Raw genomic sequence first — 19937 nt, 5'->3', positions numbered from 1 at the left:
TCCGTATCGTTTTCGTTGCAGATGCACTGTCCGTGCACATTAAAACACCGGAAAACGACTCCACAGGCGGAACAGTTTGAATCCGCCAGGGCCCACGTATTCAACCCAGTACGTATCTGATCCGGTGCTGTGTAAACATTGAGGAACGAGGATACGCAGTGCTGAGCTCTAGCTGACGTCATTGGACAACGTCACTGTGACATCCACCTTCCTGATTCGCTGGCGTTGGTCATGCCACGTTGGTCATGTGAATGAGCAATACAGGAAGTGTGTTGAGGAAGTCATTAAGTGAATGAGCAATACAGGAAGTGTGTTGGTTACTGTAGCACTAAATAGTCTTGTTGTAATCGCAAAAAACGGCCGTTCTGCGAGGTGAAGAGTGTACCGAACACTGTTAGATCCTTCTAGCATAAACACGAAGGCCATACACGGTGTAAAAAAGGCGTCATTGTAGTACCAGTACCGCCGATAACAGACTGGCATACTTCATTTTTTACAACGACATCCTTCCTCTTGCAAGTGGTGAGTGACTTGCGCATGCCCGATATGCACTGGGATCATGTGACGTGCCATCTAATTGGTCATGTGATTAGCGTATCCATGTATTGGCGTTGCTGTGTGCACGGGGAACGGTTTTGTTGCGGGCACAGAAATTTTGTGTGTGTACGCGAATCGTTTTAAAAATGTTAATCTGATGATCCGCTGATTCGAAATAATGTAAACAGGGCCTTACTTAGCCTTTTTCTTTCTCTCTCACTTGAAAGCCACTTCCCTGAAGATTTTCCTGTATCGTAATAAATAAATAAATAGTATTACAATTTAATTTTTACTGTTACAAGCACCGACACTGGAGACTCCTTCTGAAAATGTTAAATAAACAGATTTCTCCTCACAGAAAACTTCAACAGCCATGTCAGCAATTTATTTTTATGTGGAGCATCAGCCATGTACACAAGCCATTGTATAAATTGTTAAAAATGAACAACTATTAGAGTGAGCGCATTTAATATAAACTTTGCAGCCAGAACTAGTGTCAGAGCTGCTTTTATAGAAAATTAATCAACACCTTCTGACCAATCAGAATCGAGTATTCAATAATGTCATACACTCACTGGCCACTTTTAATAGGAACTTGTTTTGATTCTAAGATTCCTGTTCTTGGCTGGCAGGAGTGGAACCCAATGTGGTCTTCTGCTGTTGCATGCTGAGATGCTTTTCTGCTCACCACGGTTGTAAAGAGTTGCTATGAGTTACTATATCCTTCCTGGCAGCTCGAACCAATCTGGCCGTTTTCCTCTGATCAACAAGGCGTTTGTTTCCACCCACAGAACTGTCGCTTACTCAGTGTTTTTTGTTTTTCGCACCATTCTGTGTAACTCTAGAGACTGTTGTGTGTGAAAACCCCAGGAGATCAGCAGGTTCTGAAATACTCAAACCAGTCCATCTGGCTCAAACCAACACCCATGCCACTCACAGAGATCACAATTTTTCCTGTTCTGATGTTTGAAGTAAACATGAACTCAAGCTCTTGCTTTGTATCTGCATGATTTTATTCATTGTGCTGCTGGCAAGAGATCGGCTGATTTAGATGACTGCGTAAAACAGCAGGTGGATGGGTGTTCCTAATAAAGTGGCTGGTGAGTGAAAATGGTGCTACTATTAAAATATTTGCTTTAAGGTAAAACTAACAGTAACAATTTAGCTGTTTCAGATTTTTGGTTGTGGCAAACAACACATTTCCTTTTCAAACATCAAAATATTTCTTTATTGGTGAACGTTTACAATCTTGTGTTGAACAAAATACAGTACTTTTAACCAACAATCCCACTGACGGCTTATTTTCACAAATAGCTTGAATAAAGGGTATGAAATACTGCAGAATAAATAAAGACTTTTTATTCCTTTAACAGGAATAACTGCTGGAACAGGAACAGTATTTCTTGTCTTTTTCTATTTTCTATTATTATCAACACAAATATAGCAAATAACGTGTTCATGCTGTAAATAATAGCTTATTTTAAGGTTGTTTTCACTCGTGTATATGATAGTGACCTATACCGTATGTTAGGTGAAGTTATTAGTGCTCAACAGAGTTAAAGGTACTCCAATTAAGATTTTTTTAAAGATTTCTTTGATTCCATACGATGATTTATAACTGAACTGTGTGTGTGTGTGTGTCCGCGTGCAAGCAAGAATAATTAGTGTATACAGATTCCTACTAGGTTTACCTATAAGTGTGTACTACAGTAACAGTTACAGCTTACATGTGACGTTTGTGGCCTTTTGATTGAAGACGTGACGGCTGAAATCTTGATTAGTGTACCTTTTTACATTAGTTACAGTGTGAGAGATTACAATGCAATCAGACAGGGTTACCATGGTAACCTGTGCATCACTTAGCCATGATCACCATGGTAACCCATGCCTAACTTAGATCTCGCTTTGCACAATCCCCTTCCTGGCTGGCGTGTGCCTCAGAAGTGTTAGTCAACTGTAAAGGCCCATATACGCAGATGTCCATGTTAAAGTGCAGTGCATCAGAGGATTTACAAACAGCAATATACGGAGCTCTGGTGTTAATGGTTTAGGCCTGGTGACGATCGCTGATTTTCTCCACCCAGGTTTATAAGGAAGCTGCTGCTTCGGCTGCCCCAGTCATAGCAGTCTGAGGACAAACTGAGAAACAGAAGCTATTCATGGTCTTGTTCGTCTTACACCGCAACAATTCGCCAAAACTAACTATTTTATTTCCAGTATGCAGACGTTTATAGACACCTGACCATCACACACACACACACGTGCTTTTTGAACATCCCATCCTTGATAGTCCCCTTTACTGTTATTATAGCCTCCATTCTTCTGCGAAGGCTTTCCACTAGAGTTTGGAGCGTGGCTGTGGGGATTTGTGTTCATTCAGCCATTAGTGAGGTCAGACAGTGATGATGTGTGATGAGGCCTGGGGTGCATTCAGCATTCCAGTTCATCCCAAAGGTGTTCAGTGGGGTTGAGGTCAGGGACACTCGAGTGCAGGACACTGAGCTCGCATTGTGCACAGAGGCAGTGTCATGCTGGAACATGTTTAGGCTTCTGAGTTTAGTGAATGGAAAATGTACAGTAAAGCTACAGAATATAGACTTTCTAGACAAATGATTGCTTCCCTCTTTGTGGCAACAGTTTGGAGAAGAACCACATATGGGTGTGATGGTCAGATATCAGCATACGTTTGACAATACGCTGTGTGCACAATTACAGTGGTACTTGAAAGTTTGTGAACCCTTTAGAATTTTCTATATTTCTGCATAAATATGACCGAAAACATCATCAGATTTTCACACAAGTCCTAAAAGTAGATAAAGAGAACCCAGTTAAACAAATGAGACAAAAATATTATACTTGGTCATTTATTTATTGAGGAAAATGACCCAATATTACATATCTGTGACTGGCAAAAGTATGTGAACCTTTTGCTTTCGGTATCTGGTGTGACCCCCTTGTGCAGCAATAACTGCAACTAAACGTTTCCGGTAACTGTTGATCAGTCCTGCACACCGGCTTGGAGGAATTTTAGCCCATTCCTCCGTACAGAACAGCTTCAACTCTGGGATGTTGGTGGGTTTCCTCACATGAACTGCTCACTTCAGGTCCTTCCACAACATTTCGATTGGATTAAGGTCAGGACTTTGACTTGGCCATTCCAAAACATTAACTTTTATTCTTCTTTAACCATTCTTTGGTAGAACGACTTGTGTGCTTAGGGTCGTTGTCTTGCTGCATGGCCCACCTTCTCTTGCGATTCAGTTCATGGACAGAACTTAGAAGTTACCCTGGGGTCCTTTGTGACCTCACCGACTATTACACGCCTTGCTCTTGGAGTAATCTTTGTTGGTCGACCACTCCTGGGGAGGGTAACAATGGTCTTGAATTTCCTCCATTTGTACACAGTCTGTCTGACTGTGGATTGGTGGAGTCCAAACTCTTTAGAGATGGTTTTGTAACCTTTTCCAGCCTGATGAGCATCAACAATGCTTTTTCTGAGGTCCTCAGAAATCTCCTTTGTTCGTGCCATGATACACTTCCACAAACATGTGTTGTGAAGATCAGACTTTGATAGATCCCTGTTCTTTAAATAAAACAGGGTGCCCACTCACACCTGATTTGTCATCCCATTGATTGAAAACACCTGACTCTAATTTCACCTTCAAATTAACTGCTAATTCTAGAGGTTCACATACTTTTGCCACTCACAGATATGTAATATTGGATCATTTTCCTCAATAAATAAATGACCAAGTATAATATTTTTGTCTTATTTGTTTAACTGGGTTCTCTTTATCTACTTTTAGGACTTGTGTGAAAATCTGATGATGTTTTCGGTCATATTTATGCAGAAATATAGAAAATTCTAAAGGGTTCACAAACTTTCAAGCACCACTGTATTAGGCAAGTTGTATTCCTGAGAAGTAATTTTATCGTTGAACAAATAAGTACTCTCAGTCAATCCAAATTGTTAATAAACCTAAAACCTGTATGTTTAACAAAGGAAAAGGGAGTTTAGGCTTTCTCAGGGGAATATATACAGTAAGTGTGCACAATTATTAGGCAACATTTAGTATGCAGAATTATTATGCAACAAAATGAAAAGCTAAAATTTTCCCATCTCACTTGTTTATTTTAATTTTTAGAGTAAGTGTAACAAATAAACACTTGGCATTTAAAAAATATTCAGTGACCAATACAGTCACCCTTCTTTTCAATAACTGCTATGAGCGTTCCATCCATGGAGTCTGTCTGTTTTAGTTTTTTGATTTGTTGACCATCACCTTTTTTGTGCAGCAGCAACCACGGCCTCCCAAATGCTGTTCAGAGTGGTGTATTGTCTTCCCTCACTGTAAATCTCACGTTTAAGAATGGCCCACAAGTTCTCAAAAGGGTTTAAGTCAGGTGAGGAAGGAGTCCATGTCATTACTCTGTCATCTTTAAGGCCTTTGCTGGCTCACCAAGCAGTGGAGTACTTGGATGCAAGTGATGGTGCGTTGTCCTGCATAAAAATCATGGCCTTCTTGAATGATGCAGACTTCTTCCTGTACCACTGCTTGAAGAATGTATCTTCTAGAAACTGGCAGTAGGTTTGGGAGTTGATTTTAAGTCCATCTTCAACCCAAAATGGTCCAACTAGCTCATTCTTAATAATAGCAGCCCATACCAGTACCCCTCCTCCACCTTGCTGGCTTCTGAGTCGACGTGGTCCTGTGTGTCCATTAGTTATCCAACCATGGGCCCATCCATCTGGTCCATCAAGAGTCACTCTCATTTCATCCATCCATAAAACCTGTGAAAAATCTGTCTTCAGATATTTCTTGGTCCAATCTTGACGTTTCAACTTGTGAGTCTTGTTTAGTGGTGGTCGTGTTTCAGCCTTCCTTACCTTGGCCATGTCTCTGAGCACCGAACACCTTGTCCTTCTGGACACTCCAGGTAGGTTGCAGTTCTGGAATATGGTGGCACTAGAAGATAATGGGTTCCTGGTAGCTTCATGTTTAATCCTTCTCAAGTCTTTTGTGGTTAATTTGCGTCTTCTCCACATTTTTTTTTTTTTTGCGGCTCTGTTGACTATTTGCAAGAAAATGCTTGATTGTTCTGTGGTTACGTTTCAATAGCTTAGCTATTTCAAGAGTGCTGCATCCCTCTGATAGGCATTTTACAATTTTTATCTTTTCAGTGTCTCTTAAATCTCTTTTTTGGCCCATTTTGCCTGAGACAAAGAAGCTGCCTAATAATAATGCACACCTTTAATATAGGGTGTTAATGACTTTAGGCCACACCCTTCCTCATTACACAAATAAATACCACCCGAGAATGCTTAAATCCAATTAGCATTCAAGTGTGTGTATAGCTTGGGGTTGGAAAATATGTATAGAAATAATGGTAGGGTTGGAGTACTCATTTGCTTAATAATTGTGCACACAGTGTATAGTGTACTTTTACACCTTCTAAACAATCAGATTCATGTGTTCAACAGCATTCAGACAAAATACTGCAGTAAACAGAATATCGGATTTGATTTTTTTTTTTTTGTGGTTTTAAATTCGTCCGATATAGCATCTCTTCAGGAACGCTGCAATTTCCCTGTGCTGTGCTGAATGTGATACAGTGTGTATTGACGGGCTGTTTTTACCTTGTTGAAGAATTCTGAGGATATGATCCCCAGGCCAGATCGTCGTCACTGTCATATCGTCGAGGATTGTCAAAGAAGTAGCGTTTGGTGGAGAATACATGACTGGGGATGGCAGATGCACTCTAGACAGGAGTTAAGAGATACAAATGCAGTGGGGCATTAGTCCTTCAATATTACGCACTGAATACACAGTGCTGTGGAAAAGTCTTGGGCGCATGTAAAGGAATGCTGTCGACCAAAAATGGCTTAAAAATCTCATCTCATTATCTCTAGCCGCTTTATCCTTCTACAGGGTCGCAGGCAAGCTGGAGCCTATCCCAGCTGACTACGGGCGAAAGGCGGGGTACACCCTGGACAAGTCGCCAGGTCATCACAGGGCTGACACATAGACACAGACAACCATTCACACTCACATTCACACCTACGGTCAATTTAGAGTCACCAGTTAACCTAACCTGCATGTCTTTGGCCTGTGGGGGAAACCGGAGCACCCGGAGGAAACCCACGCGGACACGGGGAGAACATGCAAACTCCGCACAGAAAGGCCCTCGCCGGCCACGGGGCTCGAACCCGGACCTTCTTGCTGTGAGGCGACAGCGCTAACCACTACACCACTGTGCCGCCCCCTGGCTTAAAAATAATGAAATTAAATGTTTCAACATTTCAAAAATACTATAAACAGCATGCAGTAAGCCATAATCAATGAAACAAAGTCAGTATTTGGTGTGAGACGACCCTTTGTTTAAAAAAAAAAAATAGTAGTCTGAGGTGCAATGAGTGCAGTTGTATAAGGAAATGAGCTGTAGGTTTTACTGAGCATCTTACAGAATCAGCCACAGTTCTACTGGACACTCTGACTGCCACACTCGCTTCATTTTGCGCCAAAACCCAGTAGCCTTCATTATGCTTTCTTTTTTTAATCTGAAAAGTGCTCTCTTATGGAATATGCTGCTCAGATACAAACTTTTTTTTTTCTCATCTCATTATCTCTAGCTGCTTTATCCTGTTCTACAGGGTCGCAGGCAAGCTGGAGCCTATCCCAGCTGACTACGGTCGAAAGGCGGGGTACACCCTGGACAAGTCGCCAGGTCATCACAGGGCTGACACATAGACACAGACAACCATTCACACTCACACTCACACCTACGGTCAATTTAGAGTCACCAGTTAACCTAACCTGCATGTCTTTGGACTGTGGGGGAAACCGGAGCACCCGGAGGAAACCCATGCGGACACGGGGAGAACATGCAAACTCCGCACAGAAAGGCCCTCGCTGGCCACGGGGCTCGAACCCAGGACCTTCTTGCTGTGAGGCGACAGCGCTAACCACCATGCCGCCGGTGTGTAGAAGATATTATTGTAAAATTAAAGCAAGTCAGAATGATCAGGTAAGAATCTCATCTCATTATCTCTAGCCGCTTTATCCTTCTACAGGGTCGCAGGCAAGCTGGAGCCTATCCCAGCTGACTACGGGCGAAAGGCGGGGTACACCCTGGACAAGTCGCCAGGTCATCACAGGGCTGACACATAGACACAGACAACCATTCACACTCACATTCACACCTACGCTCAATTTAGAGTCACCAGTTAACCTAACCTGCATGTCTTTGGACTGTGGGGGAAACCGGAGCACCCGGAGGAAACCCACGCGGACACGGGGAGAACATGCAAACTCCGCACAGAAAGGCCCTCGCCGGCCCCGGGGCTCGAACCCAGGACCTTCTTGCTGTGAGGCGACAGCACTAACCACTACACCACCGTGCCGCCCGGTAAGAATCTATTTAAAAAAAAAAAGGAACTATGTATATGGGCCAAATGTTTATTGTACAAAAGAGGACATACTGATAGTCCCTAAGTTTAGAGAATCAGCCCAGATACTTTTGGTTGCTTAAGCGTTTATCAATTTTCTATAGCAGTGTCTCTGACAGCAGTGCCAACTGCAGGGAAAGCACACATTTATAGTAATATGCTTGTTCTAATTACATTATTGAAATATGTTCATGTTTCTATAGTAACGACTAACTGAAAATAACTTTGAGTGGATGCTCCATGTATTCTAAGCTTAATAATAAACCGATTAAAAGACGTGTTATTTATGAAAGAAAAAAAACCACCTAAAATCATTCATATAGTGAAGCTTTCAGGAAGGAGTCTCCACTATCAGTGCTTCATAACACTCAGAGGTAAAGCTGTTGCTTTAAGTTTTCTGCCTTGGGAAGTTATATTTTGTGGTTTCTCAGTTATTCACTTTATGAGAAAATGAGGGAATGACAACTGTACATAGTAAGTGCTAACAACTAACTTGTCTCGTGGCTGTTTCACAATATTACATGTAACTATAAATGGATAAAAAGTGCCACATTGTTTTTTAATATGTAAAACCGCATGATCATTGTAATTGCCAAATTGCTGTGGTATAAGAGGAATAAAACAGTTCAGGAAACACGGTTATAGTTAATAGAGTATACAGTGGTGCTTGAAAGTTTGTGAACCCTTTAGAATTTTCTATATTTCTGCATAAATATGACCTAAAACATCATCAGATTTTCACGCAAGTCCTAAAAATAGATAAAGAGAACCCAGTTAAACAAATAAGACAAAAATATTATACTTGGTCATTTATTTATTGAGGAAAATGATCCAATATTACATATCTGTGACTGGCAAAAGTATGTGAACCTTTGCTTTCAGTATCTGGTGTGGCCCCCTTGTGCAGTAATAACTGCAACTAAACGTTTTGGGTAACAGTTGATCAGTCCTGCACACCGGCTTGGAGGAATTTTAGCCCATTCCTCCGTACAGAACAGCTTCAACTCTGGAATGTTGGTGGGTTTCCTCACATGAACTGCTCGCTTCAGGTCCTTCCACAACATTTCGATTGGATCAAGGTCAGGACTTTGACTTGGCCATTCCAAAACATTAACTTTATTCCTCTTTAACCATTCTTTGGTAGAACTACTTGTGTGCTTAGGGTCGTTGTCTTGCTGCATGACCCACCTTCTCTTGAGATCCAGTTCATGGACAGATGTCCTGATATTTTCCTTTAGAATTCGCTGGTATAGTTCAGAATTCATTGTTCCTTCAATGATGTTTCATCAAATGATCGTGTTTCACAGATGGGATAAGGTTCTTATGCTGGAATGCAGTGTTTTCCTTTCTCCAAACATAACACTTCTCATTTAAACCAAAAAGTTCTATTTTGGTCTCATCTGTCCACAAAACATTTTTCCAATAGCCTTCTGGCTTGTCCACGTGATCTTTAGCAAACTGCAGACGAGCAGCAATGTTCTTTTTGGAGAGCAGTGGCTTTCTCCTTGCAACCCTGCCATCCACACCATTGTTGTTCAGTGTTCTCCTGATGGTGGACTCATGAACATTAACATTAGCCAATGTGAGATAGGCCTTCAGTTGCTTAGAAGTTACCCTGGGGTCCTTTGTGACCTCGCCAACTATTACACGCCTTGCTCTTGGAGTGATCTTTGTTGGTCGACCACTCCTGGGGAGGGTAACAATGGTCTTGAATTTCCTCCATTTGTACACAGTCTGTTTGACTGTGGATTGGTGGAGTCCAAACTCTTTAGAGATGGTTTTGTAACCTTTTCCAGCCTGATGAGCATCAACAATGCTTTTTCTGAGGTCCTCAGAAATCTCCTTTGTTCATGCCATGATACACTCCCACAAACATGTGTTGTGAAGATCAGACTTTGATAGATCCCTGTTCTTTAAATAAAACAGGGTGCCCACTCACACCTGATTGTCATCCCATTGATTGAAAACACCTGACTCTAATTTCACCTTCAAATTAACTGCTAATCCTAGAGGGTCACATACTTTTGCCACTCACAGATATGTAATATTGGATCATTTTCCTCAATAAATAAATGACCAAGTATAATATTTTTGTCTCATTTGTTTAACTGGGTTCTCTTTATCTACTTTTAGGACTTGTGTGAAAATCTGATGATGTTTTCGGTCAAATTTATGCAGAAATATAGAACGTTCTAAAGGGTTCACAAACTTTCAAGCACCACTGTAATATAATAATAGTATAGTTATCTTCGGGGGTAGGTTTCTTGATTAACGTTGCCCTTTAGGGTGGAAGAGCGAGTTGACAGACACTCTGAAGCAACAAACATTGTCTCTGTGCATGGTTTTCCCGAACTCAGTCATCAGAAGGAGTCCGAAGAGCAACATTACCAAGAGCTTCTTTGCAATTTACGTCCCCAATATAGTCATTAGTAGTTGCTAAATCCAGTTAATGAGGTCACATGGCATTCGTTTTTTACCAAAAAAACAATGAAATATAGTGTTTAAAATACTGTATCATCATTAAGCATTACATAAGTACATAACATTATTGATATAATATGGTCATTAATAATTGAAACTATTTTTTACATTTTTGGGCAATACTTTTTTTATTCCAAGTGTGTTTTTTTTATTAAATGAATAAATGTTTGCATGAAAGAATGAGCATATAATAAACTAAATAATTAAGTAAATGTGTTCCCCGTGCTCGCTCATTTCACTGTTACCTAAACATGCAGTCAGGGTTATTTCAGCTGTTATTCACAATGCCAAGTTGGCAATGTTCTACCTAAGGAGGTGTGGGTGTGTGTGTAGTGCATCTCAAAAAATTAGAATACCATGAAAAAGTTCCTTTTTCATAATTTAATTCAAAAAGGTAAACTTTCATATAGTCTATATTCATTACATGTAAAGTGAAATATTTAAAGCCTTTTTTGTTTTAATTTTGATGATTATGGCTTATAGCTCATGAAAATCAGAAATCCAGTATCTCAAATTATTAGAATATTCCCTAAGATCAATCAAAAAAAGGATTTACAATACACAAATGTCCAACTTCTATTCATTTATACACTCAATACTTGGTTGGGGCTCCTTTACCATGAATTACTGTATCAATGCGGTGTGGCATGGAGGTGATCAGTCTGTGGCACTGCTGAGGTGTTATTGAAGCCCAGGTTGCTTTGATAGTGGCCTTCAGCGTATCTGTATTTTTGGGTCGGGTGTTTCTCATCTTCCTCTTGACAATACCCCATAGAGAATCTATGGGGTTCAGGTCAGGCAAGTTGGCTGGCCAATCAAACACAGTAATATCATGGTCAGCAAACCATTTGGTAGTAGTTTTGGCACTGTGGGTAGGTGCTAAGTCCTGCTGGAAAAGGAAATCAGCATCTCCAAAAAGCTCGTCAGCATATGGAAGCATGAAGTGCTCTAAAATCTCCTGGTAGATGGCTGTGTTGACTTTGGACTTGATAAAATACAGTGGACCAACACCAGCAGATGACATGGCACCCCAAATCATCACAGACTGTGGAAACTTCACACTGGGCTTCAAACACCTTGGATTCTGTGCCTCTAAACTCTTCCTCCAGATTCTAGAACCGTGATTTCCAAATTAAATGCAAAATGTACTTTCATCTGAAAAGAGGACTTTGGACCACTGAGCAACAGTCCAGTTCTTTCTCTCCTTAGCCCAGATAAGACACTTCTGACATTGTCTCTGGCTCAGGAGTAGCTTGGTATTAGGAATGCGAAAGTTGTATCCCCTTTCTTGAAGATGTCTGTTCATGATGGGTCTTGATACACTGACACCAGCCTCAGTCCACTCCTTGTGAAGCTCTCCCAAGTTCTTGAATCAACTTTTCTTGACAATCCTCTCAAGACTGTGGCCATCCTTGTTGCTTGTGCACCTTTTCCAGCCACCCTTTTCAGCATTGACCTTTTATGGTTTACCCTCCTTGTGGAGGGCATCAGTGATCATCTTCTGGACAACAGTCAAGTCAGCAGTCTTCCCCATGATTGTAGTTGTGTGTACTGAACTAGACCGAGAGATACACTGTGTTCATACTGTTTTACTCAAACTCGAAATAAAATATTCTAATATTTTGAGAAGGGTTTTTTTTATGTTTTTCTACTGTATGCCATACTGATTAAAATTAAAATAGAAAAATGCTTGAAACATTTTAGTTTATGTGTAATGAGTCTATAATAACATTTTCACTTTTTTAAATAACTGATGGAAAATATTGAACTTTTTCACAATATTCTAATTTTTTGAGATGCACTAGTGTGTGTGTGTATATATATATATATATATATATATATATATATATATATATATATATATATATATATATCAAAGTCCTTCCCACGCCATGTGGCGCATAGGGCGGCTCCGATCTCCGTTTCCATAGCCCTCGGCCTCTCGCCCATTACATAGCTAGGGTTACAGTGGGGGGCTAGTCCTCTGGTAACCGCGAGAGTTGACTCCCCACTCGCATCTGTATTGCAGCGTGCTTTGCCAGACGGAAGTAGGTACCATTTTTAAAATTTATATATATATATATATATATATATATATATATATATATATATATATATATATATATATGAGGTCAATTCAACTACTTTAGGTAGAGACAAATCAAAACCTCTCTCTCTCACACACACAAAATGTTACAGGTGTAGTGGTTAGCACTGTTGCCTCACAGCAAGAAGGTTCTGGGTTTGAACCCAGTGGCCAGCAGGGGCCTTTCTGTGTGGAGTTTGCATGTTTTCCCCGTGTCTGCATGGGTTTCCTCCGGGTGCTCTGGTTTCCCCCACAGTCCAAAGACATGCAATTAGGTTAACGTGGGGCGGCCTTGGGCTGAGGTGCCCTTGAGCAAGGTCCCTGACTGCTCCCTGGGTGCTGTAGTGTGGCTGCCCCCTGCTCTGGGTGTGTGTGCGTGTGTTCACTGCTTCAGATGGGTTAAATGCAGAGGATGAATTTCACTGTGCTTGAAGTGTGCATGTGACAAATAAAGGTTTTTTCTTCTTCAAAATGTGTCTCATTTATGACAATAAATGAGATAATCACTCGCCTAATGGAGTTAAATTTGATGAAAATGTGGCAATATCAATGTAAGATTCCGATATCCATACATGATTCCATAACATATTGAAATATCTTCATAATGTCTTCCGTATATTTATTTAATAATTAACTCAATGTACTTGCAATGTACAAGAAAAATAATTGAACACCGGCAGCAGATTCAACACTTGCTTCCCCTGTTGACCGTGAGAGTCCCTCAGGGGTGCAGCGCATTCTGTGTATTTGGCTGTGAGCGAATCGCTCTTTGTTTTGAACGAGTGGTCCGGGTCCCTCGTAAATTCAGAGCAAACTAAAGAACTACTTGGGCTACGATGTTGTTTGGGAAAACCATGTTAGCTTGACGATGGATCTTAGGAGGTAATTAAAGACACTCTTGGCCTTAAAGTGCATATCCTAGACCAATTTCGTTTTTTTATATGAAAGTATGTCCCTTTACACACTCATCCAGAAGGGTAATTTTGCACAAGGCCATCTGTCTACAGCAGAAAAAAATAAAATAACAAAACGCGTCTGGAAAAATCCCAAGAGAGTCTGGAGCCAGATTCGTGACGTTACCTGTGGAAACGCCAGCAGGCTGCGAGAGCTTTGCACAGTTTCAGTGCACAGCCTGTGTAGACCAAACGCTCCCATTTCTCTCATTGTCCGGTCTTTTGGGAAACGATGAGTACTAATCCCATCAAGACTGGTGTTGCTACACCCTCCTACGATACATCTGTTAACCATTTTAATAATTACAAGATAACGTTGAAGAAATTTGCAGAAAACCACCAGGTCGTTTTCTCATAAACAAACCATTGCTGACGTAGGATTCAGAGGGAGGCGTCCCGCACATGACGTCAGGAAAATCAATGTTTGCCAGGAAATCCAAATGCCAAGTTTTTTCAGAGGCGGACCAATTCACCTCAAATGGCTTGATTTCAACTGAATTTTTCTGGTATTGCGCAAGGTAAAAAAAATTGCACAAAATGTGACAGATATTTGACCAAAGTTTAATATAAAATAGGAGAATTCCATTGATCTTGCTCCTGAATTTCCCCGTGATATGCACTTTAAGATGCTTTCAGGAAACCCACCCCAGATTAATGATTGGTCTCACACCACCATGTTTCATTATTATCCTGTAACAGCATGCGCCAAGCATTTTACTTATTTAATTTGCTGTTATGTAACAAATGTTATTACTGAGTTACATCATGGTTTGAAGTGTGTATGTGTGTGTGATGATTGAGGCATGCAGTTTACACAATGCTAAACTGGTGGCTATAACCTTCCCTTAATTATTAGTCTAAAAAAAAAGCAAACACCAAACATGTCTTGGCTGATCAACTACTTTTGAGGTGAGCGAAAAAACTGGGTCCAATAAATTTATGGTCGGATTGTTCCTTTAAACCATAACTGTCTGCATAACTGCTTTCTCTGACACGCCCACCCTTTATGCCTCACCCTGTCTTGTGCTGGCTTGCGAACCCTGAAGAAGAAGACCACAAGGGAGGTGGGCAGAAGTTCCCAGACAAAGAGAATCACCCCAAACACCACGTATCCAGCATCACCCAGATTGGATCTCAGGTCTGCCTGCAGGATCAGAAACAAGACACATGAGAGTGCTTGTGAGTGTCGGAAGGAAAGAATTGTCTTTTTGTGTGTGTAAAAAGAGGGAGCAGGACAGACTTGAGATCAGAGTGATACTTACCTGGTCAGACACATTGTACCAATCATAGTCGAAGGAATTAATATTTTCAATGTCTGTTAAAGCCAGAACGACGAGATTGTAGCAGGCGCGTGATGTATACAGGAGAATCACCATGATGCCAATCAGGGTCACCTGACACACAGAGGTCCCCTGTAACCAATAATATTGAAGAGGTGATGTAACACGTAATAATAATGCATAAGCATATATTTCAGTCGAGGAAGAATATATGTTTTTATTCTGTCCACATTCACTGGATATGAGCAATCGTGGCCTCTGATTGGCTACTCTACTACTAGGCTATCAGCTTATATGCTGTGAGTAGAGATAAACAAAATGGTGGCGCATGTTGCTCAACCAACTGAGGATGAATTTAAAAACTCAACTTGAAAACAAAACCCCAAAACATACAAAAAAAAGACGACAAAATATGGAATAAAAGTATTTGATGGTAAGAATGTATCTTTTTTCATTTTTCAAGAATTATGATTATAGCATTTTCTTTTTTACAAATTACGACTGTCATTTCACCGGTTTGTTTACATTCTAAGCAGAAATTATTTTGTTGGACGTTTTGTATAAAGTTCTTATTTATCAAATTTGCAAAAAAAAAATGCTCTGTTCGCCCGTAGTCAGCTGGGATAGGCTCCAGCTTGCCTGCAACCCTGTAGAACAGGATAAAGCGGCTACAGATAATGAGATGAGAGATGAGAAAAATGCTCTGTTTCTCAAAATCCAGTGAATGTGGATAGAATAAAACAGTTATTCCACTCAATCTCATCATACATGGCTTATAGCCAACTCGGCTATCAGCTCATGTACAACTCAATTTCGTGGAATAACCGTTAAATGTAATGGCTTAATATGACACACTGTGTTCTAATATAATGTCTGTGAAATGTATAGGGATTTGTCAAACTACTATTTCATTACATTTTATTATATTCTCTATCTCAAAATAATGAGATTTCAAACCTTGTTAGATAAGCATATTGCTCTGATTGTGTTAATTGTCTCTCTCGAGACATATACCTTGGACTCTAGGTAGATACTGGCAAGGGACATCTTGGCCACCTTGTAGAGACAGATGGAAAGAGAGATGGCACAGAGCACGAACAGGGAGTCGTTAATGGTGACGCGCACCAAGACGATAGTCTTAACTTGCGCATCCGTCATTTTAACCAGCAGAGCACAAGCCAGATTCACCAAGAGGAAGAGCAGACTAGCACCTACAAAGACCAGGTACAAAGGGAACCTGAGACAGAGAGACAAAACAGAGACAGAGGACATTTTTTGAACACGTTTTGAATATTTTAGCATGCCTCACTAAACAAGTTATGGGCCCACTTAATGTAAACGACATAAACTGTAATAAAACATGAACACTGTTATGAACACATTATATTTGTTATTATTGGTGTAATTGTTGGTGGGCTGTTTATACCATTAGAATCAGTTAAAGCTAGACGGCCTTTCAATTTCATAAAATCGGTGAAATTTAGTTCTCTCTGAAATTTGGTCATTGTGATATATGTTTATTTCTGTAATATCTCACAAAAATATCAGGCCATTCTGTGGCTGGGAAGTTATTTAATTTGAGGGGATTCCCGAGCAAATATTGTGTATGAACTCGCTTGCTTCGCGCAGTCAAGCAGACAGAGGAAGTCCATGTGCGCATGCGCAGGTTTATCTTTTACTTCTTCTTTTGGGTTTTACAGCAGCTTGCATCCACAGTGTTGCATTACTGCCATCTACAGGTTTACCTTGACTGTGCACTGAGAGTTCCATCATTCTGTCGCTAAACAAACAGCTGATCACACCGAGATGCTCGCTGACCACCGATATTTATTAGTTTGGTCCTTCGTTTCCTTTCTTTCATATATAATATAACATCTTTTCTTCTTGCTTTCCATTACTGTAGTCGGTCTTTCACGTTTCATTCACACACTCACATACTCCATTTTCCTCTCATTTTTCAAATTTGCATCCCACAACGCCTTGCGCGAACAGGGAAAGCCCACCACTTGGTGCATGGCATAGTATCTTGATTTGGGTCATGGTGAAGCAGGAAAAAATAGCGGAGAATTTAGGGCCACGTGGCCCTAAATTCATTAATTATTCTATTAAAATAAAACACCTAATAAAATTTGAAGTCTGTGATTCGAATTCAGTAGCTTTTGGTCCATGAAACAAAAATAATTGGGTGTCGGGGAAAATTCTTTTTATGACCTAAACTTGAAAAATCTGAAAGGTAGTCTAGCTTTAAGATGAACTTAGCAAAGGTACTATGAGGGAAAAGGTTAGAGTTCTCAATAGTGTGTAATTATGGAAGGCTAGGAGTTGTGTCTAGAACAGAATATGAAGAGTAGTGCCATCTTAAGGGGCCCTTACTTGTACTTGAGCAGATGAGGAGAATACTTTGACTTGGCCTTAAAGAAAACCTGTGAATAATAAAAAAGAGAAAAGGTGTGAGGGGATGTCCACGGAGTCTCCTGTATAACGCATGAAAACAGTTTGATAGATTTATTTTCAGTTACCATTTGTAAAATAGTAGTTCATTCACACTTACTCTAAATACTGCTCTCATAAAATGGAAATGTAGCAGTTAGTAAGCTGGAGAATGTACAATTCGGCAAACTTGGCAGCAGGCCACACCTCCAACCTGAGTCTGATGCTTGTGTTGGAGTGATACCAAAACGATGCGCTGAGGAAGAACCTGATTTCCGGCTTCCAGATGGCCGATATCCATTTTTTTTTAGATAACAGCGTGTTATACAGTATCAGGGACCACATAAAGAGGTTTCGAAAAGACAACCTCAAATCAAAACTGACCCCTTTTTTAATATATTGTTTCAGTTTTTCAGTCTCCTGGCTATATTTGTGCTTCATTTATCAGAGAAAAAAATTCTTGACTTACCATAACCTTATGCTTAAATGACTTTTGTCATGGGGTAATGAAAAAAATAATGTTAATGTTGTCCTGCTTTACGTTCCTTTTCACTTACCTCAGCTCAATCAATAAGCAAAAACCATACAAGTGTGTAGTGATTTAAACATGTAGTTTGCATGATGTTAAACATTGTAAAGGTTCCTTTCTTTGTTAGCTACATTAACCCCATAACTTCAGTACAAAACCAAAGAATCAAACTTTAGACCTCAAACATGTCCTGAACACCTACTGTATATCTGTAAGTAGAAAACAGTAAATGTAAAAATCTATATTTAATTTTTCCTGAACCATAATTTTAACCAACCTACAACCATGTTCCTGCTTGGAGAGTGATATTTAGGCAGTTAAGTGACTCCATCCATCCATCCATCCATCCATCCATTACCTGTAGCCGCTTATCCTGTTCTACAGGGTCGCAGGCAAGCTGGAGCCTATCCCAGCTGACTATGGGCGAGAGGCGGGGTGCACCCTGGACAAGTCGCCAGGTCATCACAGTTAAGTGACTATCGTGCATTATTCTATCCACATTCACTGGATGTCAGCAATCGTGTGCTCTGATTGGCTACTCTACTACTAGGCTATCAACTCAAACAAAATGGCGGCGCGTGTTGCTGAATCAACCAAGGACGAAATAAAAAATAAAAATAAAAAAGCAACAAAATATGGAATAAAAGTACCTGACGGTAAGAACATATCTTTTTTTATTTTTCAAGAATTATTATTATAGCATTTTTCACAAGTTGCTCCTGTCATTTCGCCAGTTTGTTTACATTCTAAGCAGAAATGATTTTGTCAGACGTTTTGCATGAAGGGTTTATTTATCGAATTTGCAAAAAATAAAAATGCTGTTTCTCAAAGTCCAGTGAACATGGATAGAATAAAACCAGTTATTCCACTCAATCTTGTCAGATATAGCTTACAGCCAAATTGGTGCTACGTGCCTCGTCAGCCATCAGCTCATGTACGACTCGATTTTGTGGAATAACTGTTAATGAGTTGAGTTCGACACTTCATTTCAAGGCCTGCACTGTTATATGTAGACGCATAGCCTTTAGTTACTATTTCAAAATCCTTTTAGCGGGTTCATTTTTCTGGAAACTGTGATTGTCCGTTGGGATTTTGCAATGCTGTAGCCAACACCATCACTATCCAATACTGAGCATTATCCCAGTGATGTCATTAATATTTAATGCAGGTGTGCTCTGAAATGTAGGTCACACTTAAACCAGCATGTACTTCATTTCTGAATATTCTAGAAGACTGTAAAAGAATCTTTTGTCATCCTTAATTTATTCTGGGGTCCTACCACTTTTTAACCCTTTAATTCCCGGAAAATTACTCACCCATGTAATTACAGGCCTTTCACTGTAGCTACTTAGTAATAAGCTTGTTATCGAATACCTGAATGATAATCTCAGACTTAAAGGGATTAATCCTTCCTCACTGATCTTCCCTCATCGTAACGCTTCGATTATACTACTATCTCTGAAAAAGGTCCATCCCTCATTCCTTGTCGTCTCACCTGTGCACAATAGAGGTTCATCAGGCTGAGTGTGAAAAACTGCAGGCACACTGGAAAGCAGTAGAGCAGCCAGAAGGCAAAGGGCCCAAGAGCGTTGGCTGTCACACAGTCCCTGAAGTAAAAGGAGAAGAGCAGGGCACGCAGCGCCGCCCACAGCAGGCACAAGAAGAGGAATACTGTCTTATAGCTGAAGCGCTTGTGCCGGTAGCGCAACACCAGCCACAGCTGGGCATAAACGAAGGCAAAGAGAAGTGAGTAGAAAGCCGTGTAGGCCACCGTTAAGCCCAGCTTCACATATGGAGGAACAGCCGGGCTTAAGGTTGCCGGAGAGAGGGATGCGTTAGCTCCTGAAGCCCTCGAACCGTCCTCCCTCCTCTCCTCTGTTGGCTGAGTCTCCTCCATCTTCCTGCACTCACTCACACTCACACCCTGTCTTTCTCTCCTGGCAGTTGATTAAGGTCTGGTCTCACCAAAAAAATGCACAGCTCCAGATCTGTTGTTCTTGCTGCTGTTGCATTCATCTGTTTCTATGTCCATGTTCATGCACTTACCCAAGACCTAGAAATGTGAGAGAGAAAGGCAGGGGAAGAACAGGGAGAAAGGATGAGGCAGGGAGGAGGAGGAGACATGAAAAGGATAAGCATGGCTTCCTGCAGCCGTAGAGAGAGGACCAGGAGCATGTGATCTGGATATGGAGAG

General features: G+C 40.6%; 1 protein-coding gene across 1 annotated transcript; it reads right to left on the bottom strand.

Moving 5' to 3' along the window:
* Positions 1 to 2576: 2576 nt before the first annotated feature.
* gpr137bb (G protein-coupled receptor 137Bb) lies at positions 2577 to 19640 on the bottom strand. The gene is made up of 7 exons (XM_060940466.1): positions 19239 to 19640; positions 17158 to 17207; positions 15799 to 16021; positions 14767 to 14916; positions 14520 to 14648; positions 6176 to 6297; positions 2577 to 2676 (listed from the first exon to the last, which is right to left on the bottom strand). The coding sequence occupies exons 1-7, from the start codon at positions 19638 to 19640 to the stop codon at positions 2577 to 2579; spliced, it is 1176 nt and encodes a 391-aa protein (XP_060796449.1).
* Positions 19641 to 19937: the final 297 nt, after the last annotated feature.

Source organism: Neoarius graeffei, chromosome 15 (assembly GCF_027579695.1).
Source record: "Neoarius graeffei isolate fNeoGra1 chromosome 15, fNeoGra1.pri, whole genome shotgun sequence".
Lineage (NCBI taxonomy): Eukaryota > Metazoa > Chordata > Actinopteri > Siluriformes > Ariidae > Neoarius > Neoarius graeffei.
The sequence above is the reverse complement of the archived record's forward strand: the minus strand, read 5'-3'. Positions and strand labels throughout refer to the sequence as shown.